This window comes from Nerophis lumbriciformis, linkage group LG27 (assembly GCF_033978685.3).
Source record: "Nerophis lumbriciformis linkage group LG27, RoL_Nlum_v2.1, whole genome shotgun sequence".
NCBI classification, from domain to species: Eukaryota; Metazoa; Chordata; class Actinopteri; order Syngnathiformes; family Syngnathidae; genus Nerophis; species Nerophis lumbriciformis.
Genome location: NC_084574.2, coordinates 27441780 through 27469034, shown reverse-complemented (window position 1 = coordinate 27469034; position 27255 = coordinate 27441780). Strand labels below are relative to the sequence as shown.

General features: G+C 40.3%; 1 protein-coding gene across 1 annotated transcript in view; it reads right to left on the bottom strand.

Moving 5' to 3' along the window:
- The window catches only part of xylt1 (xylosyltransferase I), a 351330-nt gene that overhangs the window by 41845 nt on the left and 282230 nt on the right, over window positions 1-27255 (bottom strand). The window contains exon 9 of the mRNA XM_061988256.1: window positions 23373-23571. Within this exon, the coding sequence (XP_061844240.1) occupies window positions 23373-23571 (199 nt within the window). The remainder of the gene's footprint in view (window positions 1-23372; window positions 23572-27255) is intronic.

Here is a 27255-nt window from a genome sequence, read left to right as displayed (position 1 = left end):
CTTGTTCATTTACTGTTAATATCTGCTTACTTTCTCTTTTAACATGTTCTATCTACACTTCTGTTAAAATGTAATAATCACTTATTCTGCTGTTGTTTGGATGCTTTTAGATTAGTTTAGGATGATACAAATTTGGGTATCAATCCGATACCAAGTCATTACAGGATTATACATTGGTCATATTCAAAGTCCTCATGTGTCCAAGGCCATATTTACTGAGTTTATAAACATAATATACATGTTAAAAAAATGAAAGATGTTGTGATGCCAAAAAATATTGATGTAATCATAGTACCGTATTTTTAAGTCGCACCTGCCGAAAATGCATAATAAAAAAGGAAAAAAACATGTATAAGTCGCACTGGAGCCCGGCCAAACTATGAAAAAAAATGCGACTTATAGTCCGAAAAATACGGTAGTATTGACTAGATACGCTCCTGTACTTGGTATCATTACAGTGGATGTTAGGTCTAGATCCACCAATGGCGTTTGTTTACATTTTGACGCCGGTGAGCTACGGTGTGTAGTGAAGCATGTTTAGCTATTCCTCGTCCTGCAGGGATGATACTTGTAAGAAACTTACTTTATTTGTCACCACAGAGGCGAGAATTTGTGATTTTTCAGAGGCGGTATAGTATAATGATTCATTAGTATCGCGGTACTATACAAATACCGGTATACCGTACAACCCTAATAGGCTCTAACACATACAACCACAACAAGAGGAATGCTACAAATCGTGAAATTAGTGTTGCTATGTATTTTTTAGCGCATATGTGTTTTTTATGTGAGTATGACCCATAGGACATCGCTGATTCCCGTGTCTGAAAAACTTTGTGTGAGCTCTACGCATGGTCGAAAGGGTGCGTAGAAATACGTAGCCTTTTTGGCGTAAAATATTTCTATAAACATCAACGTTTGCCGTGGAAGTTACGTACTCAGATTTCACTCCTGTTGATTAAACTTTTTTTGTGTGCAGCAACCTTCACAAATGAGGCCCCTGGTACATAGAGATAGGCTGATAGATAGCGACCTAGCGCACACACAGCGACGAGAGTGTCGGTAGAAATGTGAGACGGATGGCTCCTTTAAAGAGTGCTCATCCTTACAATAGTAGCTGATTAACACAGCCTCACCCAGCTGGACGATCGATGTCTGACTGGAACTGCCCGTGTATAACAGCCTTTGAGAGTTAAGAATACGGTGTACATTATAAATATAGGCTGAACCACGTGTCTTCCGTACAAGATAGCTCAATTTCATCTCAATTATTAGACTGACCTCTGCCATTGCTTGTCCCCTGGACCTGGATTCTCCTCTCTTTAAATTGCTAATCAGCTCTTGTCCGGCACCTCTGTAGCTCATTAGTCTGTCCGACGCTCACTCACTGGCGCTCTGCATCCTTGATTGATTGGCAGAAACACCATGGGAGAAATGAAGCCAACACTGCCTGATGACTATTACTGTGATCTACTGGGAAACAGTCCGCTGACTTGGGGTACATTTACTTCAGAATGATTTTGCAGAATGGAGATTCTTGCTACTTTCGATACTGTCAATCACAATAATTTATTAGAGTGTATCAAAACACGTATTCGTATGTCAGACTTAGCCTTGTCTTGGTTTAACTCCTATCTTACTGACAGGATGCAGTGCGTCTCCCATAACAATGTGACCTTGGACTATGTTAAGGTAACGTGCGGAGTTCCCCAGGGTTCCGTTCTTGGCCCTGCACACTTTAGCATGTACATGCTGCCGCTAGGCGACATCATACGCCAATTCGGTGTTAGCTTTCACTGTTATGCTGATGACACCCAACTCTACAAGCTGACCAACACGCCAGATTGTAGTCCCCTGGAGGCGTGTCTTAATGAAATTAAACAATGGATGTCCAGTAACTTTTTGCAACTCAACACAAAGAAATAGATCTGGCTCCTGTCCTTCTATCGCTGCTCCGTTGAGTCAATACTGACCTACGGTATCTCCGTGTGGTTTTCTAGCTGAACGGTGGCAGAAATAAATAAATTACAGGGGGTCATAAACGCGGCACAGAGGATCACTGCATGTCCTCTTACATCTCTAGAGGACCTCTATAAGAGACACTGCAGCTGGAGAGAAAACATCATCCTCAGGGACTCATCCCACCCAGATCACAATTGGCTTGAACTCTTGTCCTCAGGGAGGCGCTATAAGACCATCAAAGCAAGGACAAATAGACTGAAAAACAGTTTCTATCCTAAAGCTGTTATTGCCCTAAACTCTGCACTTACCTGAACACTCACCACTTTATTAACTTGCTTAACTCTGATAGAGATCTGCTGTGCAATATGTTTTAAAAAAATGTATTATGTTTTTACATTTTTTATTATTGTTTGTTGTCTTAAAGGCCTACTGAAACCCACTACTACCCACTACACAGTCTGATAGTTTATATATCAATGATGAAATCTTAACATTGCAACACACTTACTAAAGTGCAATTTTAAATTTCGCGCGAAATATCCTGCTGAAAACGTCTCGGTATGATGACGCCTGCGCGTGACGTCACGGATTGTAGAGGACATTTTGGGACAGCATGGTGGCCAGCTATTAAGTCGTCTGTTTTCATCGCAAAATTCCACAGTATTCTGGACATCTGTGTTGGTGAATCTTTTGCAATTTGTTCAATGAACAATGGAGACAGCAAAGAAGAAAGCTGTAGGTGGGAAGCGGTGTATTGCGGCAGGTGTTGTGCCGGATAACGCAGCCGGTGTTTCATTGTTTACATTCCCGGAAGATGACAGTCAAGCTTTCCAATTGGCCTGTGGAGAACTGGGACAACAGAGACTCTTACCAGGAGGACTTTGAGTTGGATGCGCAGACGCGGTACCGTGAGTACGCATGCAGCTGCGGCTTCCAAACTTTTGACCGCATGTCACGTACGTAACTTTTGGGATTTTGGGGAAATATATGTGCTGTATGAACTTTGGGGAGGTGAACGGTACTTTGGGTTGTGGGATTGAGTGTGTTGTGCAGGTGTTTGAGTTGTATTGGCGGGTTATCACCAAAATGATTCCCGGGCGCGGCCACCGCTGCTGCCCACTGCTCCCCTCACCTCCCAGGGGGTGATCAAGGGTGATGGGTCAAATGCAGAGAATAATCTCGCCACACCTAGTGTGTGTGTGACAATCATTGGTACTTTAACTTTTATATGGACGGGAGGGGGGAGGTGTTTGTTATGCGGGATTAATTTGTGGCATATTAAATATAAGCCTGGTTGTGTTAATAGAGGGCTAATAGAGTATATATATGTATTGTGTTTATTTACTGTTTTAGTCATTCCCAGCTGAATATCAGGTCCCACCCGCCTCTCACAGCATCTTCCCTATCTGAATCGCTCCCACTGCCCTCTAGTCCTTCACTCTCACTTTCCTCATCGACAAATCTTTCATCCTCGCTCAAATTAATGGGGAAATCGTCGCCTTCTCGGTCCGAATCGCTCTCGCTGCTGGTGGCCATGATTGTAAACAATGTGCAGATGTGAGGAGCTCCACAACCTGTGACGTCACGAGCATATCGTCTGCTACTTCCGGTACAGGCAAGGCTTTTTTATCAGCGACCAAAAGTTGCGAACTTTATCGTCGATGTTCTCTACTAAATCCTTTCAGCAAAAATATGGCAATATCGCGAAATTATCAAGTATGACACATAGAATGGACCTGCTATCCCCGTTTAAATAAGAAAATCGCATTTCAGTAGGCCTTTAGGAGTATTTTATGTAGGTTGTTTTAAAAGCGCTGAGATGGATTGCTGTTCAATTTCGTTGTTTCCATGCAATGACAATAAAGGTATTCTGATTCTGATTCTGAAAACGGAAATGATGATTATCGGTCCTGCTAGACACTGACACCTATTTAATAATACCGCCTTAACATTTGACAACCAAACAATTACACAAAGTGACTCGGTAAAGAATCTCGATATTATCTTCGACCCAACTCTCTCGTTTGAGTCACACATCAAGAGTGTTACTAAAACGGCCTTCTTTCATCTCCGTAATATCGCTAAAATTCGTTCCATTTTGTCCACCAGCGAGATCATTATTCATGCGTTTGTTACGTCTCGACTCGATTACTATAACGTATTATTTTCGGTCCTCCCTATGTCTAGCATTAAAAGACTACAGTTGGAACAAAAAATCCCCACATCTGCGGTCCTCTACAAGGTTTCTCATTGTTATCCCATTGGGTTGAGTTTTTTCTTGCCCTGATGTGGGATCTGAGCCGAGGATGTCGTTGTGGCTTGTGCAGCCCTTTGAGACACTTGTGATTTAGGGCTATATAAGTAAACTTTGATTGATTGATTGTAATACCTGATGGACCACATAAAATTATGTGGAAAAGCACTTTAAATGACGTGGAAGAGCACTTTACATGACGTTGCAGACCACATCGAATGACGTAGCAGGCCACGTTATACAATCTGGTGGGACACATGAAATGACGTTGCGGGGCACATAAAATAATTTTGCCGGCCACAGTGAATAATGTGGCATACCAGCGGGACAGATTTGGTCCCCGAGCCTTTTGTTTGACACGTGCTGTAAAGGAACACATTTTTTATCACCGTTAGAGTTACTGGGGGAGGGCGTGGCGCAGTTGGGAGAGTGGCTGTGCCAGCAACCTGAGGGTTCCTGGTTCGATCCCCTCCTTCTACCAACCTCGTCACGTACGGTGTATCCTTGAGCAAGACACTTCACCCTTGCTCCTGATGGATCGGGGTTAGGGCCTTGCATGGCAGCTCCCGCCATCAGTATATGAATGGGTGAATGTGGAAATAGTGTCAAAGCGCTTTGAGTACCTTGAAGGTAGAAAAGCACTATACAAGTATAACACATTTACCATTTATTTACCATTTACTTTGACAACAAGGAAGGTGAGGTGAGCTAGTTGTGTTTTATTTATAAAAGCCCCAAGTTTGATACAATTTTGGTTAACACTTGGGATGATCAGTCTGCTTGCTTGTGGTGAACCTGTGTATGCATGGTTCCCTTGTACTGAAATGGCAATGCTACATTGACCATCGTTAAAAAGCAAAAAAAAAGAAAGCAAGGGCAAACATATTTATGCAGTATAACAGCAAATACGTCTGCAACACTTCTTGTCTCGTGAGTGTTGCACGCACATTTCTAATGAAGTCTTAAAAAGTTTTTCCTGACATCTCAAGTTGTAAAAATAAGAAAGTACAAAATAGCGAACATACACAACCCAGCAGAGAGCAGTTTTGTTTGGAATAGTTGAGATTTCCTTGCATAATACGTCATAAAGTTGTCCAATCTTGTCCTACTTTATGCATTTTTACTCTTACTTTGTTCTAATCGAAATAAGTTCTGTATTAATTCACTGTGGTATCATTGGCCCAAAGGTGGAAAAGTACCACCAATGAAGAAAACAATTTCCTGTGATCAAATTTGGGTCGTCAATTGTCATGTCTGCTTTGCACCAGCAGGTACACTTGCAACGACACATTAGGTCTGCACGATTGTGGCTAAAATAATAATCACAATTTTTTTTATCAACATTAAAATCAAGATTATTATTCACAATTAATCATTATTGGTTTTCTACTTGCAGAAATGTGGTAACGTTAACATGACTTTAAAATGGAATTTGTAATGAAATACTTTAAAAGGACTAAATAAACATTCATATATTTAAAGAAAAATCAAAGACAGTGTTGTTCTCAATTATTAGTACTGTATTAACATTTTATCTTGTTTGTAATTACAGTACCTAATGCCTTTAGCTCTATTTATATAATAAACAGCCACATTTGCGTCATCAATTGGACATCCCACTAAACCATACTTGCCAACCCTCCCGAATTTTCCGGGAGACTCCCGAATTTCAGTGCCTCTCCCAAAAATCTCCCAGGACAACCATTCTCTTGAATTTCTCCCGATTTCCAGCTGGACTTAAGGCATATATATACATACATATACATATATATATATATATATATATATATATATATATATATATATATATATATATATATATATATATATATAGCTAGAATTCACTTAAAGTCAAGTATTTATTTTATTTATATATATATATATAAATACTTGAATTTCAGTTAATTCTAGCTATAAATATAGTCCTCTCCCCTAAACCCCGCCCGCGCCCACCTCAACCCCCCCCCCCCCCCCCAAATCTCCCGAATATGGAGGTCTCAAGGTTGGCAAGAATGTACTAAACCTAATTTTACATTTGATTGTTTGTAGTTTGAAACATGTATATTAAATGACAAAATAGAAAAATATATATTGCTATTTAGTGTAGGGCTATTTTCAATATATATCATCATTTTAATAAAAATTAAAAAAAAAATCAATCTTTGCTGTTTTTTGGCACACACATCAGGGCCCCCACACACCACCGCTCTCATGTGCAGCGCCTGTGCGAAAACTATGCTTGCGTATTTAAAGTTCCGAGTACTCCATGCGATCCGATCAGTTCAGTTTTCATAATTTTGACTCATTAAACGATTACCGTATTTTCCGGACCATAGGGCGCACTGGATTATAAGGTATACTGCCGATGAATGGTCTATTTTTTATCTTTTTCATATATCAGGATTATAGGGCGCATTAAAGGAGTCAAATTATTTTATTTTTTTCTAAATTAAAAAAACTTCATTGTGGTCTACATAACATGTGATGGTGGGTCTTTGGTCAAAATGTTGCATAGATTATGTTTTACAGATCATCTTCAAGCCGCTTTCTGACAGTCGCTTCAGGATGTGCCGTTTTGTGGGCGGTCTTATTTACGTGGCACACCTTCGGCAGCGTCTTCTCCCCGTCATCTTTGTTGTAGCGGTGTAGCGTGCAAGGATGGGAGTGGAAGAAGTGTCAAAAGATGGAGCTAACTGTTTTAATGACATTCAGACTTTACTTCAATCAATAACGGAGCAGCATCTACTCATCCGGAAACAACAACACTGGAAATGTGTTCCGTGAAAAACCGTCCGACAGGAACTCTAATAACAAAAGTACCTTGGGTGAATAATGTAAACTCACTATACCGGTATGTTTTAGCGCTTTCATGGCGAGTTTACTGACAGATATAAGTAAGAACTTTACACTACTTTATATTAGAAATGGCAACAGCGGAGGATGAATGTCCCATAACAAGAATATAGAGAAAAATAAAAAGCTAATCGGCACGGACTACAAAGGCGGACGCGCCCAATTTTTCAGGATTTATGCAGATCCCAAATAAAGATTAGCAGGTACCAAAAGGTAAGAAAAGTTGCTTTTGTATAATATTGCGAAACAAAACGCCAGATAATATGTCTTACCATATACACACACCATAATAATACTCGTATGTTGAATCACATCAAGCGGTGTGACTTCATAGCTTACCAAAGTCGTACTAAAACATTTTGATGGATTTTTGAGCGCCGTGTGTAATGTTCTATATTTTCAATGGAACATATCAAATGTTGGTGTTGTTTACTTGAGTCATATTGCCATCATAGTGTGGTCTTCACGTATCTCTTATGTTTGACTGCCATCTACTCGTCACACTTATCATTACACCATGTACCAAATAAAATTGCTACGAGGTCGGTAAGGAAAACCACAATTAATCCGTAAATTAGGCGCACCACTGTCGAGTTTTGAGAGAAAAAAAAGATTGTAAGTGCGCCTTATTGTCCGGGAAAATACGGTAATCAAATTTAAATGAATTAAATAATACATTTAGTGTAACGATTGTACTTACGTGAAAGAATACTTCAATGTGCATTTACATTTACGCATGACCCCATTCCCTGGATTCATACGCATGTGCAGATGCAGGGGCTGCATGCATTCTAATGGGGAGAAGGTCTGTTGTCAACTGTTGATAATTTATTAATCGAGTAATCTATTGATTAATTTGTTCGATTAATCGAGTAATCCAATAAAAACACTCAATGCGACTTCGAGGTAAAAGGCGTGAGCTATTTGCGGGGCTTCAAGACAGGCCACTGTTGCTCTTCTGTTGCATGGCTGTTAAAGTGCTTGATTTGATATGCAGCGGAGCCTGCTTTTTAAAATATTCATACCACCAACAATCACCCGTGTTTAATCGTTTCAGCTAAAATCAGGATAGTGATTAAAATTTGATTATCCGTGTAGCCCTGTTTTATATATTGAGTTAGTTACCTCAGCTCACTCACCTGTCGGTGAGGCTTACAAAACAAGCTTTCATCGAAAAAATTTAACTTTGGGACTGACTGCTCTCACCGTCTTTGTAAGACTGCGTGTGCAGGTAGACACCACTCTTTCTTCAGAATGGAAATGGGTCAAACAGGGATTAGGTAGTGGCCCATTTCAGCTCGGGCCTGTAGCTTAAGATGACCTCCGCACACAACCTGTGCCTTGGTGCCTGTAACCCAATAAGCTTGGGCTTAGGACCTACACACATTTGCACACCAAGACATAAGCTTATGACCTTGCTGCACTTATAGCTATACTTAGAAGAAGGCGCTTTTGCTCAACTAATTCTGATCTGGTAACCTCATTTTGAAGCACTTTCCCAAGCAGACGGTGAAACATCAGCAGATGACTGGATGCTGCCAACTATCCAGCTGCATGCACTCATGGACGGTATCTTCTTTCCAGTAAGAGTATGTCAGCACTCATGCTATCCAGAACCAGAGACCTTCTCTATTGTAGAAAACAAAACTCAGTGTTGGCGTTAACACACTTTTTGTGTCTTTTTACGCATTGAAATCAGAAAGGACGCAGATTTTTTTTTTTACCGATTATCGCTTTTCATTGTTTGGTTTCTATTTGCCCGGTCAAATTATTAATTATTAATTATTGGTCGACTTCAAAGTAATGCACTTTCCGGTACAATTTCTTAAATTTCGATTTGCCGAAAGTTTTATCCGACACAAATACCGTATTTCCGGTATTAGGACTCCCGCGTGTTATTGTTTTGAAGCTAAGCTTCAATGATAAGTGGCTCCAGGAGCCGCTTTTCAGCAAATGGCTCACTTATGAAGATGGAAATAGGTTTCGCACGCCATGTAAACGGGCTAAGAAAAGGAACACCTTTACGACCGGGTGCACTGATTTTCAAAGTTCCAGCCTCACCAGGCACCAAGAAACACCCTCCAATTTGGGTCCCTACAATTCCGCTCTTTGGACGGAATGACAAGGCCGTCGATATGTTACAACTCGTTATGTTTTCCACAAAGCCAAGCGGACATCCACCATGCTATTAACACTCCTGAACATGCTGGCGCTCCCTCTCCTAACTTGCCTCCTCACTTACACACGTCACTCACCCCGCCATTCTTAAAGGGGAACATTATCACAATTTCAGAAGGGTTAAAACCATTAAAAATCAGTTCCCAGTGGCTTATTTTATCTTTCAAAGTTTTTTTCAAAATTTTACCCATCACGCAATATCCCTAAAAAAAGCTTCAAAGTGCCTGATTTTAACCATCGTTATATACACCCGTCCATTTTCCTGTGACGTCACACAGTGATGCCAACACAAACAAACATGGCGCATAGAACAGCAAGCTATAGCGACATTAGCTCGGATTCAGACTCGGATTTCAGCGGCTTAAGCGATTCAACAGATTACGCATGTATTGAAACGGATGGTTGTAGTGTGGAGGCAGGTAGCGAAAACGAAATGGAAGAAGAAACTGAAGCTATTAAGCCATATCGGTTTGAACCGTATGCAAGCGAAACCGACGAAAACGACACGACAGCCAGCGACACGGGAGAAACCGAGGCCGAATTCGGCGATCGCCTTCTAACCAACGATTGGTATGTGTTTGTTTGCCATTAAAGGAAACTAACAACTATGAACTAGGTTTACAGCATATGAAATACATTTGGCAACAACATGCACTTTGAGAGTGCAGACAGCCCAATGTTCATCAATTAATATATTCTGTAGACATACCCTCATCCGCTCTCTTTTCCTGAAAGCTGATCTGTCCAGTTTTGGAGTTGATGTCAGCAGGCCAGGGAAGCTAGGGTCGATATTCTTCTCTTGATCATCTTCGGTGGCATAAGGGACGGTGTGAGCCAAGACATCCAGGGGGTTTAGCTCGCTCGTCTGTGGGAACAAACTGCCGCCATTGCTTGTTGTGCTACCGAGGTCCTTTGTCCCTGAGTTGCTCACACACTCCTGCAGATTCAATGGGGGTCTGGCGGCAGATTTCTTTGACTTTATCGTTGGAAATGCATCTGCTTTGAGTGTCGCAGAATATCCACACATTCTTGCCATCTCTGTCGTAGCATAGCTTTCGTCGGTAAAGTGTGCGGAACAAACGTCCAATTTCTTGCCACTTTCGCATCTTTGGGCCACTGGTGCAACTTGAATCCGTCTCTGTTCGTGTTGTTACACCCTCCGACAACACACCGACGAGGCATGATGTCTCCAAGGTACGGAAAACAGTCGAAAAAACGGAAAATAACAGAGCTGATTTGACTCGGTGTTTGAGAAAATGGCAGATTGCTTCCCGATGATCGCTCCGAGAGCGAATAATAGAAATGCGTTTAATTCGCCAAAATTCACCCATTTAGAGTTCGGAAATCGGTTAAAAAAATATATGGTCTTTTTTTCTGCAACATCAAGGTATATATTGACGCTTACATAGGTCTGGTGATAATGTTCCCCTTTAAAGGGGAACACAGTTATGGCCATCACCAAGCCAGAGACGAAATGCTAGAGCAGTGGTTCTTAACCTTGTTGGAGGTACCGAACCCCACCAGTTTCATATGTGCATTCACCAAACCCGAACCGTAATCATATAATGATGTTATTTTAAAGAAATACTAATAAAGATATATTTTACAAACGGAAAGTTACAGGAATGTACACATAATCCTATGTGTACATCTCATTGTGCAACATGTGAATGTTTTAGTGGGAACTAAATGCGATATCTGAAAGGGATACACATTATTTCCAAAGCAGGACCCCCCACCCAGACATATAATACTAGTACACAGCTCATGAAAAACAATGTTATAGTCATTGTAATTGGGCCAAAACACTTATATTAGAAAATAATCTCATGGAAATGACTGCTGTCATTTGATTACAATAATAAAACATTGAACTTGTTAATTAGTCAGGTTTGGGACAGGTGTGCTGCAGGTGTGACCACAGTGCATGTGCACGTCTGACGTCGCTCACATGCGCTCCACATGAATGCTCAAGGAGTTTTTGCGTTTGCTCACACATATGGAAAATTTGAGGGAACATTGTTTGGGGGTATCCATACTACGCCGTCAGGGAGAAGTTTTTGTTTACATGATGAGTCGGGCGTGTCTTGACATCCGCGGCGAGGCTCTGCCGAACCCCTGAGGCCGACTCACCGAACCCCTAGGGTTTGATCGAACCCAGCTTAAGAACCACTGTGTTAGAATCATTGAGTGCCACTCTATTAAAAGACACTGAAACTAACTTGCCAAATTCTAAGTTTGTTGGCATTATTTGCCATGAGAATAATCAATTCCATTTGTCATATGCACACGATTATCATAATTTCATGACCGAAGCAAAACACTTTTTACACCTTTATGCTGAAATAAATACACCTACAACTTATCAAATAAAAATATAAAAAAAAGTATCGGCAGCGGTAAAATTTAGATCCATGAAGGAAATAAGAAAGTGAATGAATGTTTATAACTGAATAAATTAACATATGCATACATTTTTTTTTCTTTTGTACAAACCCCGTTTCCATATGAGTTGGGAAATTGTGTTAGATGTAAATATAAACGGAATACAATGATTTGCAAATACTTTTCAACCCATATTCAATTGAATGCACTACAAAGACAAGATATTTGATGTTCAAACTCATAAACTTTTTTTTTTTTTTTTTGCAAATAATAATTAACTTAGAACTTCATGGCTGCAACACGTGCCAAAGTAGTTGGGAAAGGGCATGTTCACCACTGTGTTACATCACCTTTTCTTTTAACAACACTCAATAAACGATTAGGAACTGAGGAAACTAATTGTTGAAGCTTTGAAAGTGGAATTCTTTCCCATTATTGTTTTATGTAGAGCTTCAGTCGTTCAACAATCCGGGGTCTCCGTTGTCGTATTTTACGCTTCATAATACGCCACACATTTTCAATGGGAGACAGGTCTGGACTGCAGGCGGGCCAGGAAAGTACCCGCCCTCTTTTTTTACAAAGCCACGCTGTTTTAACACGTGCTGAATGTGGCTTGGCATTGTCTCTGAAATAAGCAGGGGCGTCCATTAAAAAGACGACGCTTAGATGGCAGCATATGTTGTTCCAAGACCTGTATGTACCTTTCAGCATTAATGGTGCCTTCACAGATGTGTAAGTTACCCATGCCTTGGGCACTAATGCACCCCCATACAATCACAGATGCTGGCTTTTGAACTTTGCGTCGATAACAGTCTGGATGGTTCGCTTCCCCTTTGGTCCGGATGACACGATGTCGAATATTTCCAAAAACAATTTGAAATGTGGACTCGTCAGACCACAGAACACTTTTCCACTTTGCATCAGTCCATCTTAGATGATCTCGGGCCCAGAGAAGCACTCGGCGTTTCTGGATGTTGTTGACAAATGGCTTTCGCTTTGCATAGTAGAGCTTTAACTTGCACTTACAGATGTAGCGACCAACTGTATTTAGTGACAGTGGTTTTCTGAAGTGTTCCTGAGCCCATGTGGTGATATCCTTTAGAGATTGATATCGGTTTTTGATACAGTGCTGTCTGAGGGATCGAAGGTCACGGTCATTCAATGTTGGTTTCCGGCCATGCCGCTTACGTGGAGTGATTTCTCCAGATTCTCTGAACCTTTTGATGATATTATGGACCGTAGATGTTAAAATCCCGAAATATCTTGCAATTGCACTTTGAGAAACGTTGTTCTTAAACTGTTTGACTATTTGCTCACGCAGTTGTGGACAAAGGGGTGTACCTCGCCCCATCCTTTCTTGTGAAAGACTGAGCATTTTTTGGGAAGCTGTTTTTATACCCAATCATGGCACCCACCTGTTCCCAATTAGCCTACACACCTGTGGGATGTTCCAAATAAGTGCTTGATGAGCATTCCTCAACTTTATCAGTATTTATTGCCACCTTTCCCAACTTCTTTGTCACGTGTTGCTGCCATCAAATTCTAAAGTTAATGATTATTTGCAAAAAAAAAAAAATGTTTATCAGTTTGAACATCAAAAATTTTGTCTTTGTAGCATATTCAACTGAAAATGGGTTGAAAATGATTTGCAAATCATTGCATTCCGTTTATATTTACATCTAAGACAATTTCCCAACTCATATGGAAACGGGGTTTGTATTATTTCTTTTGTAAATTAAGTACTGTTTATGACAACCTTTTTCCAAAACACAATATAAAATGTGAGATACAACAGGATAATGCATACATTTATCATTTGTATTCAAAACGCTTACAAAAAAGTGGGACCCCAAATATTTACCGTGGGACCCCATTTTTATGACTTGATGACATTTTGAAAATTCCTAGAGCCAACACTGTAAGACTCTAATGATGCGACCTCTACTAAATTTTTTCTCTGTGCTCATGCAAACTTTTTTATCCTGTCACTGGCTTTCTGGTGTCCACAGCCTGACATCTCTATTAATTAAGGCAAGTCAATTTGATCAGGCAGCAGCGTGGACAGGCGCAGTCTGCATCTGGCCTTGCTTAAAACCTCAGGGCACAAGTGCCGCTTAGGGCCCCATTCACAGCCTTATTAGTTGTGCTCCTTTGTGGATGTAATCAAACGCAGGAGTTTTCCGTGGCGTCAGAGGACTCCCCCGACGCACTACTGAACCACAGAGGATAGGATGGATGGATTGATGCTCGTTACCGATGATACAATGTGGAGCGAGCGATAGATAAGGTGGACAGGATGAAAAGTAGAGAGTGCAATAAAAGCACAGCTAATAAAGGTCAACTGTATTGACCTTTTATAAGGGTTGGCTTCAAGATAAAATGATGCATTTAGTACCTTCATTGGACATTCAACTGACTTAATCCACCTCTTAATACCACCACTATTATGTTGCGATTATATACACCATCAATAATACACCAAATATAACAGGTGTAAATGTAACGACTCAGTGATAAAGGGTTTAGACAACTGCACACCTCTGCACTACAACACCATCTGGTAAATCACTATTTATCTGATAACATGACAAAAACATAAACAATTGGAATATAATACATCACATTTACCAGAAATGTTTTACATTCTTAAAAATTCGACCGCCAATGTATTGTGTGCAGATGGCTACGAACTAGGGTTGTACGGTATACCGGTATTAGTACAAGTACCGCGATACTAATGAATCATATTTGGTACTATACCGCCTCTAAAAAGTACCGGTCCCCCGCCCCGGTCGTTGTCACGTTGTGTCATTGCTGGTTTTACGAGCATAGGAGCATGTTCGGCAGCGCACAATCATGGAGTACTCACAAGCAGACACAGTGTGTAGACAGAAAAGGGAGAACGGACGCATTTTGGCCTGAAAACTAATGAGAAAAGTGAAGTTATAACACTGAAACACCCTCAGGAAGAGGTGCTTTAAGACATAACTAGCAAGCTAGGAATAGCTCAACATGCTTCACTACACACAGTAGCTCACCGGCTTCACAATGTAAACAAACGCCATTGGTGGATCTACACCTGACATCCACTGTAATGATACCAAATACAGAAGCGTATCTAGTCGATACTGCTATGATTACATCAATACTTTTTAGCATCACTAAATCTTTTTTATTTATTTATATTATGTTTATAAACTCAGTAAATATGTCTCTGGAGACATGAGGACTTTGAATATGACCAATGTATGATCCTGTAACTATTTGGTATCGGGATAATACCCAAATTTGTGGTATCGTCCAAAACTAATGTAAAGTATCCAAACAACAGAATAATAAGTGATTATTACATTTTAACAGAAGTGTAGATAAAACATGTTAAAAGAGAAAGTAAGCAGATATTAACAGTAAATGAACAAGTGGATTAATAATTAATTTTCTACTACTTGTCCTTAATAATTTTGACAAAATAATAGAATGGAAAAAGACAATATGTTACTGCATATGTCAGCAGACTAAATTAGGAGCCTTTGTTTGCTTACTTAATACTAAAAGACAAGTTGTCTAGTATGTTCACTATTATATTTAAGGACAAACTTGCAATAAGTAACATATGTTTAATGTACCGTGAGATTTTTTGTTAAAATAAAGCCAATAATGTAAATTTTTTGTGGTCCCCTTTATTTAGAAAAGTATCGAGAAGTACTGAAAAGTATCAAAATACATTTTGGTACCGGTACCAAAATATTGGTATCGGAACAACACTACTACAAACTATTCATTTTTATAACAGTTTTGCCCTGGTCAACCAATTAGAGGACGGCAAATGTTAAAGTATTATTGTACCCCTGTTAGCTGGCTGTGTTAAAATAATCTGAAATTCGATTAGGCCAGCACCAGAACAACCTGGGAAGTTTACATTAGAATTAGAATTAGAGAGAAGCTGAACTCTTATTTGGCAAAACAAATCGAACATACATGGAAGCAGTGCAGCCAATACATACACTTTAGAATGAAGGTAGTAAACTTTTGGGAGCAAATCCATTTATTAGAATTGAAGTTGTAAATGTAGGTCAGTGCTCCTGATATTGTTTAGTCCAGCCGTGAAGGTTATAATGACCATGACGCCCCACCACTGCAAGGATACAAACACGAACAGCTGGATATCACATTAGTCATCACTTAATTCAAATGCCAATGCATGAGCGCTTTTCGCATTTATTTTATTACTGGAGCGTAGACATTGTGAATATTTTACAGTGTTGTTGTTGTTTGTATACTTGCAGTATGTGAGTCATTTACCATGCTGTTGATACCATGCATACTTGATGATCAGTTTTTTTGTTAAGCAATGTTAGTTATTGTAGATTATTAAAACTGCATCAAATTATACTGAGAGGCTTTTTTAAATTTTTTATTTTGACTCTCTGGACAGGCGTTCCTGTCCCTCTCATGTAGTTACATGTAGTGTAAAACTAAATCCAAAACATGCTTCCGTATGATGTGTATAATGCAAACAATGCACATTGCAACTAACTGACCATTCTTTCTTCTGGCTTACCTCTTTTGTTAAGGACACATTAGATTTGTAATACATTAGGGCCTGATCAACTAAACTATCAAATAAACTAAAATTGATAGCACAAAGCAAAGCTGATCTACTAAGGTTGCGCGCAGAGGATTACATGTCTTAAATGAGCAATCGATTTATCGTGTCTGTCTTCATGAATATATGCTGATTATCAGAACACCCACAATACTGGGAAGGGGAACTGCAAATATAATCATTTAGCACTCACAATGTGATTTATCTAGACTGAAACTGTTCTGTGGCCACTGTCTTAGTCAAATGTCATGGTCAAAAGTTTGTAAAGAACATAATGTCATGGCTGTTTTGAGTTTCCAATAATTTCTACAACTCTTATTTTTTTGTGATAGAGTGATTAGAGCACATACGTGTTGGTCACAAAAAACATTCATGAAGTTTGGTTCTTTTATGAATTTATTATGGGTCTATGGAACATGTGACCACATCTGCTGGGTCAAAAGTATACCACAGAACTTTCCTCCAGAAAGTGTTATCTTTGTCCATGTGATGTCAGATGAAACAAAAATTGAGCTGTTTGGCCACAATACCCAGCAATATGTTTAGAGGAGAAAAGGTGAGGCCTTTAATCCCAGGAATACCATACCTACCGTCGAGCATGGTGGTGGTAGTATTATGCTCTGGGCCTGTTTTGCTGCCAATGGAACTGATGCTTTACAGAGAGTAAATGGGACAATTAAAAGGGAGGATTACCTACAAATTCTTCAGGACAACCTAAAATCATCAGCCCGGAGGTTGGGTCTCGGGCGCAGTTGGGTGTTCCAACAGGACAATGACCCCAAACACACGTCAAAAGTTTAAGTCAGGACACGTTTAAGTCCTTATTGCAGTGAAACTTGCCAAGGGACATGTAACCAAATATTAACATTGCTGTATGTATACTTTTGACCCAGCAGATTTGGTCACATTTTCAGTAGACCCATAATAAATTCATAAAAGAACCAAACTTCATGAATGTTTTTTTGTGACAAACTAGTATGTGCTCCAATCACTCTATCACAAAAAAATAAGAGTTGTAGAAATGATTGGAAACTCAAGACAGCCATGACATGATGTTCTTTACAAGTGTATGTAAACTTTTGACCACAACGGCGTGGCGCAGTGGAAGAGTGGCCGTGCGCGACCCGAGGGTCCCTGGTTCAATCCCCACCTAGTACCAACCTCGTCATGTCCGTTGTGTCCTGAGCAAGACACTTCACCCTTGCTCCTGATGGGTGCTGGTTAGCGCCTTGCATGGCAGCTCCCTCCATCAGTGTGTGAATGTGTGTGTGAATGGGTAAATGTGGAAGTAGTGTCAAAGCGCTTTGAGTACCTTGAAGGTAGAAAAGCGCTATACAAGTACAACCCATTTATCATTTATCATTATAACTCTATATTCCGAGCGCGATGATGTCACGTTATCGATGGGGAAATGCATGTTTAGACAATATGATCTGCCTGAGCGGCTAGGAAAGCGGAAGAAAATGGATTAGAAAGGACAAATTAAAAAAAATACTAATAAAACAACAAAAGACTAATTTTTTATTTATTTTTTCTTGGGATTTTGGACGCGGGCTGTAGTCTAGGGACCCCTGCTGTAGCCACTCACCAAACGCAGTCGCCGTCGAAAGCATTGCCCACTCCGGAGTCGAAAAGTCAACAGCACCCGGTCATTTAAAAAAAATGTTTTTTTTCATTGCACATCAGAGAGAAGCCTCCATAAACACACAAGGCGCAGGGGTGAGCCAAAGAGGGGGAAAAAACAGCTAAACAGCTACTCTGTTTAGCTTTCTAAAATATACCGGTATTAACTATTAAACCGAAATGTCGCCCAGCCCTATGTCATTGTTTTGTGTAATACTTCTCAATGTCATGTAAAACTTGAGGTGATGCACACAGTTTGACTCCACCGCTTTAAGTACTCTGGTTATAGACCATGCAGTAAAAGAGGGAACACATTGTTAAACCAAGCATATGGTTTATCTCGCAAGTCCAGCATATATCTTTTGTATAAGGGTCATATCTCTTCCCGACTATTGCAATGCCACGCCGTCTTACTTAAGGTCTTTCTGCTCTCGTTTTGTGTGACGGACTGAAAAGCAGACTGACTGACAGTTGCTGCACGCAATGTAAGGCTGAGCGTTCAGATAAAAACCACCGCTCACATCACTTCGCTGTCACTCAGGGTTTTATACGCTCGGCACAGAAGCGGGGGGCTTAGAGAGCAGGAACTGCACGGCGACTCTGTGTCTGCACTCCTTTTGCGCTCCCTTTGAGATGTCTGCAAAAAGGTCAAACCGAGTAAGGGAGTGTCCAGGTGGACACAAGCGAGGCCCCCGGGCACAAAACAGACCGAGTCCAATCCGTTCGTAGATTTGATGACATTTCAAATGCGACCCCCCCGCAGCGAGAAAAGTGACAAACCGATGCAAAAATGTCAGTTTACATTCACTCAGCTAATTTGGTGTTTGCTACAAAGAGACCTGCCAAGGCTGCTGGGTCCTGCTCAAAAAAAAAAACAATCAAGGGACTCATTCTACTGTGAAGGTGAGGGGACACTCCATGTGGGATCAAGAAATACACAAGATGTGAAACTATACCTATGAACTTGAATTAATTTAATCCATTATATCAGTGGTTCTTAACCTGGGTTTGATTAGTCGATGAGTCGGTGAGTCGGCCTCAGGGGTTCGGCGGAGGTCAAAACACACCCGACTTATCGTGTAAATACAAACTTCTCCCTATCAGCGTATTACGGATACGGCAACAGCTGACTGGTTTGCAGGTGTGTAATTTGTTGTGAGTTTATGCACCGTGTTGGTTTTGTTGTTTGAACATTAAAACATTTATGAGATTGTTGCGTTCAAATGTCTATTTAGTACATCAATAGTAAGAATGTTGTGTTCAAGTGTTTACCAAGTAAAACATAAACGAGAGTGTTGTGTTCAAATGTCTACTAAGTACATCAATAGTAAGAATGTTGTGTTCATGTGTTTACCAAGTAAAATAATAGTGGGAGTGTTGCGTTCAAATCTCTACTAAGTAAGGTAGAAAAGCGCTATACAAGTACAAACCATTTATCATTTATCATTACATCAATATCTGTCTATTAAACACTTGAACACACCATCCTTACTATTGATGTACTTAGTAGACATTTGAACGCAACACTCACACTATTATTTTACATGGTAAACACTTGAACACAACATTCTTACTATTGATGTACTTAATAGACATTTGAACGCAACACTCCTGTTTATGTTTTACTTGGTAAACACTTGAACACAACATTCTTACTATTGATGTACTTAATAGACATTTGAACGCAACAATCTCATTAATGATTTACTTGGTAAACACTTGAACGCAACATTCTTACTATTGATCTACTTAGTAGACATTTGAATGCAACACTCTCGTTTATGTTTTACTTGGTAAACACTTGAACGCAACATTCTTACTTTTAATGTACTTAGTAGACATTTTAATGCAACACTATTATTTTACTGGGTAAACACTTGAACACACCATCCTTACTATTGATGTACTTGGTAGACATTTGAACGCAACACTCCCCCTATTATTTTACTTGGTAAACACTTGAACACAACATTCTTACTCATGATGTACTTAGTAGACATTTGAACGCAACACTCCCACTATTATTTTACTTGGTAAACACTTGAACACAACATTCTTACTATTGATGTACTTAGTAGACATTTGAACGCAACACTTTCGTTTATGTTTTACTTGGTAAACACTTAAACACACCATCCTTACTATTGATGTACTTAATTGACATGTGAACGCAACCCTCACACTATTATTTTACATGGTAAACACTTGAACACAACATTCTTACTATTGATGTACTTAATAGACATTTGAACGCAACACTCTTGTTTATGTTTTACTTGGTAAACACTTGAACACAACATTCTTAGTATTGATGTACTAAATAGACATTTGAACGCAACAATCTCGTAATGTTTTACTTGGTAAACACTTGAACGCAACATTCTTACTATTGATCTACTTAGTAGACATTTGAATGCAACACTCTCGTTTATGTTTTACTTGGTAAACACTTGAACGCAACATTCTTACTTTTAATGTACTTAGTAGACATTTTAATGCAACACTTTTATTTTACTTGGTAAACACTTGAACACACCATCCTTACTATTGATGTACTTAGTAGACATTTGAACGCAACACACACTATTATTTTACATGGTAAACACTTGAACACAACATTCTTACTACTTAAAAGTGTATCAATAGTAAACATGTTGCGTTCAAGTGTTTACCAAGTAAAACATAAATGAGAGATATGATGTTAATGCACGGTTCATTTTATGCACCAGTAAAAAAACATTGTAACACTTTAGAATGGGGAACATATTCACCATTAATTAGTTGCTTATTAACATGCAAATTAGTAACATATTGGCTCTTAACTAGTCATTATTAAGTACTTATTAATGCCTTATTCGGCATGGCCTTATTATAACCCTAACCCTCTAGCACTGACCCTAACAAATAACTCTAAATGAAGTCTTTTATTACTTAGAATATGTTCACCTAGTGTCCAAATAACACTAAATGAAGTCTTTGTTACTTAGAATATGTTGCCCATACTAAAGTGTTACCAAAAACATATAACTTTGTCTTGAATTTGAAAAAAAATAACATTTTATTTTTCACTAAAGAAGGGTTCGGTGAATGCGCATATGAAACTGGTGGGGTTCGGTACCTCCAACATGGTTAAGAACCACTGCATTATATGCATCATTTTGATGACAAGGTAATCGACTTCTCGGGATGACAAAGTCACCATAGATTTTATTTTATTTTTCCCAAGTGGCTGCTGTTGGCAGGAGCTTTGTGCTCTTGTGTCATCCTTTTGTGTTCCCGATGTTTCCCTCTTGCTTTCATGTGTTTTTTTTACCTTTTGGTTCGGGATCCTTTGGGACTGTGTGACAAAGGGGTGGCACTTTCGTGACTTCTGCGGTGCTTTTTTGTGAACTTCTGGATCTGCCTCCCGGGAGCCTTTTGTGCCATTGAGACCAGCTGCTGGGTCTCTGCCACACCAGAGTCCGTTTGCAGAGACTGGAGGAGATGCGGATGAAGAGACAGGGACGGGATGGACAAGCTTCACAGTGTCTTGGCTGAATGAGCAGGTAACGGACACCTCGGTCTCCTTGGACATATCCTCGCTCATCCATGCAGACTGGACACTGGCCGAGAGTTGGTGGGCGGTCGTGGCTCTCTTGGTTGCTTTGTTGGGTCTGCTCCTGTCTCTGGCCATGCTCCCCCCGCCCCAGCAGACGATGGTGTGGAACACTCCAAAGGCCACCACAGTGTATGTTTTACTTTTGTGGCTGTGTGTAGAAATGACTGGTTGCTTCAGCTCTGCTCTTTTAATGTTTTTAATGTCCTTTGTGTTCTTTGATGTTTCCCTCTTACACACATGTTTATGTGTGCTATGGCTATGGTTTTTTTTCTCCTTGGCCTCAGTCTGGACCCCCTCTCCAGGGGCCCAGGCTTGGACTGATTTTTTTTTTCTGCTCCCCAGCGTTTACCTGTTTCTCACTTTTTTTGTTAGGGGCGCCGGAAGTTGGCAGACCCGTCAGCGATCCTGTTCTGTCTCCCTGTAATGTTTGTCTCCTTTTGAATGGGATTGTGCTGAAAATCTTAATTGCCCCTCGGGGATTATTAAAGTATTTCTGATTCTGATTCTGATAGGGATGGAAATAAGGTCAGCATGTCTCTTCAACAAGTCCTGGGCTTTCCTGTTTTGTGCTTAACATTTAAATGGAGCACATTTCCTGATAATGTCAACGGCTCAGTGATTTGGTGACTCAAGACTAGAGATGTCCGATAATATCGGCAGGCCGATATTATCAGTCTCACTGATACTGCCGCGAGCGCATCATAACAACAACAAGAGTGTGTTGTTGCCGGTGCTGTAGCCGTGGCTAACAAGCGAGCTCGCTCGCTGACTGACTAACGACACCATGTCTAAGGTTTGGGATTATTTTAAAGTGTGTGTGACGGAAAAAAAAATGGCAATTTGCAATGACTGCAAAAAGTTGGTTATGCGAGGAGGAATCAAGACGTCTTCCTTTAATACGAGCAATTTGATCTCCCATCTCTTGAAGAATCATAAGGAGATACACGATGAATACAAGCGGAAGATGGATGAAAAGCACCGAAAAAAAGTAGTACCACACAGTTGTCGCTTAAAGACTCCGCCGAGAAAAATCAAAAATACAATAAAAACCACCCCAGGGCGAAAGCCCACGTTGTGGTCAGGGACAACGCACGCAGTATGGCAAAAGCTACGGTGCAGTTTGGTATGGCTAGTCTGCCCTGCATGGCACACTTTGCAGCTTGCAGTGAACGGAGGTGCCCTGTCTCAACGCAGCATTTCAGAAGCTCTGGCTGACTGGCAGGCCACTTCAAGCACTCACCACGAGCTTGCAGCACATTTGTGTTACTCATACAAATACGTTAGAGCAAAGCAGATTGAGCCCAGTTTATAATTTCCTGTTATACAGTATACCAGGCAGCCTTGCACTAAAGGAGGACTATGTTATTGTTTACTTTATTACTCTAGTATACTCTGGACTGAAGCTGTGTGCCTTCATTGTTTTTGTAGCTGTTGTTTTCAGGCATGTTAAAAAAAATAAAAAAAATAATGCACATTGTGAAAGTCAAAGTAAAGTATTTCCCATAGTTGTAGTGGGTATCAGGATTATCTCAGGGAGAGCATGTCCCAAATTCCCCAAATTCCAAGCTGCTGTTTTGAGGCATGTTAAAAAAAATAATGCACTTTGTGCTTCAATAATAAATATGGCAGTGCCATGTTGGCACTTTTTTCCATAACTTGAGTTGAAGTGGTTCTCTTATTTTGGAAAACCTTGCTACATTGTTGAATGCATCCAGCGGGGCATCACAAGAAAATTAGGCATAATAATGTGTTAATTCCACGACTGTATATATTGGTATCGGTTGATATCGGAATCGGTAATTAAGAGTTGGACAATATCGGAATATCGGCAAAAAAGCCATTATCGGACATCTCTACTCAAGACTACTGTCAAAAATAACCAGGCAAAACAAAACACCCTTATGCAGACTTACCTCTGCAAACTGCAACCTGCTGAATGTGCTTTTGGGAGGAGTGGTCAACTTGAAGTTCTTCTTGGGCGCCAGCCAGGTTTCCATGGTCTCCAGCTTGCTTGTAGCCAGATTGGTGGCATGGTGCCTGACAAGGTAGCCCTGGAACTGGTCTGACTGAAAGTAGAGATGCACGGACACAGGGTGGCCCATGGGGAAATACCTGTCAGGAAGCCAAGAGAAGTCATTAGCAACTATCTGATGTGCTGTTTTCATCTCTCAACTTCAGGACATGTTGATGTATATGCCACCAGTTAGCCAACAGTCAATGAGATGCGTGACATGGTTCACATCAATGCTGTGACCTTTAGTGACGAGACACTGACCAAATATGTGTGTCTTCCATGCTAATTGTCACCTTTATTTACATTATTGTGCACTTGTGCATTTTGAGCAATGCTTCTGACATAGCTGCAACACCAATAATTATAATAGTTTTTTTTTTTTTAGAAAACAGTAACATTAGGAGTAACCCTAATTACAGTTGTGTTATAGCTCTACAACTCGTGCACCACCATTGCTATGTGCATTATATTCTCTCCTATTTGAAGATGGCTCATGGGGTAAAGTGGCCGTCTTGTAACCAGTTCGGTTCGGTTTGGTCATGGCCTAGAGAGCTCTTGTCGAGGTGTCCCTGAGAAAGACACCGAACCCGTAACTGCTCCTGATGGGTTGCGCTTTGCATGGCAGCTTTCGCCATCAGTGTGTGAATGTGTGTCTCTATGGGTGAGTGTGATATATATATATGTATAAAGTAAAGCACTTTGGGTATCATTCCAGGTATAGTAAAGTGCTATATAAATAAAGATAATTTACCATTTAACTAGAGGAGACAAAAGGCTGTCATTGACTGTGTTTTGATTCTAAGTAAAGTGCTTGCTCATGTGGTGTTCTGCAAGTGTATGATGATTTCAATCTACATTATATATATATATATATATATACACACATATATATATATATATATATATATATATATATATATATATATACATATATATATATATATACAGTACAGGCCAAAGATTTAGACACACCTTCTCATTTCAATGTGTTGTCTTTATTTTCATGACTATTTACATTGTAGATTAGGGGTCCCCAAACTTTTTGACTCGGGGGCCGCATTGATATATATATGGGGACGGCATGGCGAAGTTGGTAGAGTGGCCGTGCCAGCAATCGGAGGGTTGCTGGTTACTGGGGTTCAATCCCCACCTTCTACCATCCTAGTCACGTCCGTTGTGTCCTTGGGCAAGACACTTCACCCCTTGCTCCTGATGGCTGCTGGTTAGCGCCTTGCATGGCAGCTCCCGCCATCAGTGTGTGAATGTGTGTGTGAATGGGTGAATGTGGAAATACTGTCAAAGCGCTTTGAGTACCTTGAAGGTAGAAAAGCGCTACACAAGTATAACCCATTTATCATTTATTATTATTATATATATATATATATATATATATATATATATATATATATATATATATATATATATATATATATGTATATATACATACATACATTGTCTTTATAATCCGTTTTGTCATTTAACATCAATTAACATTGATATTCATCAACATTTAACATTGTCACGTTATCGATGGGAAAATTCATTTTTAGACAATATGATTTGCCTGAGCGGCTAGGAGACACCAAGAGTAACAAGCGGTAGAAAATGGATTAGAAAGTAAAGATAAAAAACAAAAAAAACAAAAAACAAAACAAAAAGAAAAACAAACTTTTTTTTTAAACTTGGGACTTCCTGTGGGCCGGATTTTGGATGCTGGGGGGGCGGATCCGGCCCGCGGGCCGTAGTTTGGGGACCCCTGTTGTAGATTGTCACTGAAGGCATCAAAACTATGACACCTGTGAAGTCAAAACCATTTCAGGTGACTACCTCTTGAAGCTCATTGAGAGAATGCCAAGAGTGTGCAAAACAGTAATCAGAGCTAAGGGTGGTATTTTGAAGAAACTAGAATATAAAACATGTTTTCAGTTATTTCACCTTTTTTTGTTAAGTAAATAACTCCACATGTGTTCATTCATAGTTTTGATGCTTTCAGTGACAATCTACAATGTAAATAGTCATGAAAATAAAGAAAAGGCATTGAATGAGGAAAAGGTGTGTCCAAACTTTTGGCCTGTACTGTGTAATATATATATATATATATATATATATATATATATATATATATATATATATATATATATATATATATATATATTGGATATGCATTGGTTTAAATTTTGCATACATTTTTCTCCACGGTCTGATTTATAACCTAGTTTTTGCAATTTCATGTTTGTTTGTGGAAGCCTTCCCAGACTGCAAATGAAACCACACCCCACCTTTCCAAAAGTAACAGAATGTATCTTTGGAAAATGTACACTGTTTGAATATATATCTTCAAGGCTGGCTTGTCTCAGATGTTAGAGTCGTCCAGAAACTTGAGGAATCCTGGTAGGAATCCAGCTTACACCATCCTAGCTGTTGTGTCCTTGGGCAAGGCATTTCACCCACCTTGCTCCCAGGGCTGATCACACTGGTGTATGAATGTGTAAAAAAAGAAAACTTTTATCCAAGTGTATGTTGTTGTTTTCATTTGGTTAAATTATTTTTAAGATTGTGTGCAAAAAAAGAAAAAGAAACTTCCCACAGAACAATTTATTTCTTCTCCTTTGGCCTTTCAATCCTCACAGGGGAATAGGCCATCAATGGTGGTCCTCCAATGTTCCCTGTCCAGAGCGAGTCGTTCCAGCTGAACCCAAGTATGACCGATCGTCTTTGTGTCAGCCTTTAGGTCAGGCTGCCAGGTATTTTTTGGTCAGCCTTTCCTCCGTCTGCCCTGCAGATTCCGTCTAAGAGCCTGTCTGGCGATGATGGTGGCTGTTTTTTGCAGGGTGTGTCTGATCCATCTCCATCTTCTTCTCTCTATTTCATCCTCAGCTGGTAGCTGTCCAGCTTTCTGCAAGCGTTTGTTGTTACTGATGACTTCTGCGCAGCGGATCTGGAAGATTCTTCTGAGGCATGGATTGATGAAAGTCTGCACTCTCTTGTTGGTCCTCCAAATTTCAGCTCCATAGAAAAGGACATATATGACATTGTAGATAAACAGCCTAAACTGTGTTCTGAGATCACTCTACTCCACCATATGTTCTTGAGCTGGATGAAAGCTGTCATTGCATTGGTTATCTTTGCTTTGACATCTGCATCTGTACCTCCCTTTGTCGATGACGCTGCCCATATAAGTGAAGGCTTCCACCTACTCCAGGGGGCTTCCATTGAGGGTTATTAATTTGCTGTCGAAGGCATTGATCCTGAGGATCTTTGTTTTGTTCTTGTGGATGTTTAGGCCAAGCTGCAAAGATGTATTGGCCAAATCGGTGGGAAACAGTGGGAGGAGACATCTCTGTCGCACTCCAGTCTTCACTTTGAATTGTTGTCTCAGCGTTCCTCCATCCATCCATCCATCCATCCATCCATCCATCTTCTTCCGCTTATCCGATGTCGGATCGCAGGGGCAACAGCCTAAGCAGGGAAGCCCAGACTTCCCTCTCCCCAGCCACTTCGTCCAGCTCCTGCCGGGGGATCCCGAGGCGTTCCCAGGCCAGCCAGGAGACATAGTCTTCCCAACGGGTCCTGGGTCTTCCCCGTGGCCTCCTACCGGTCGGACGTGCCCTAAACACCTCCCTAGGAAGGCGTTCGCGTGGCATACTGACCAGATGCCTGAACCACTTAATCTGGCTGCTCTCGATATGGAGGAGCAGCAGCTTTACTTTGAGCTCCTCCCGGATGGCAGAGCTTCTCACCCTATCTCTAAGGGAGAGCCTCGCCACCCGGCGGAGGAAACT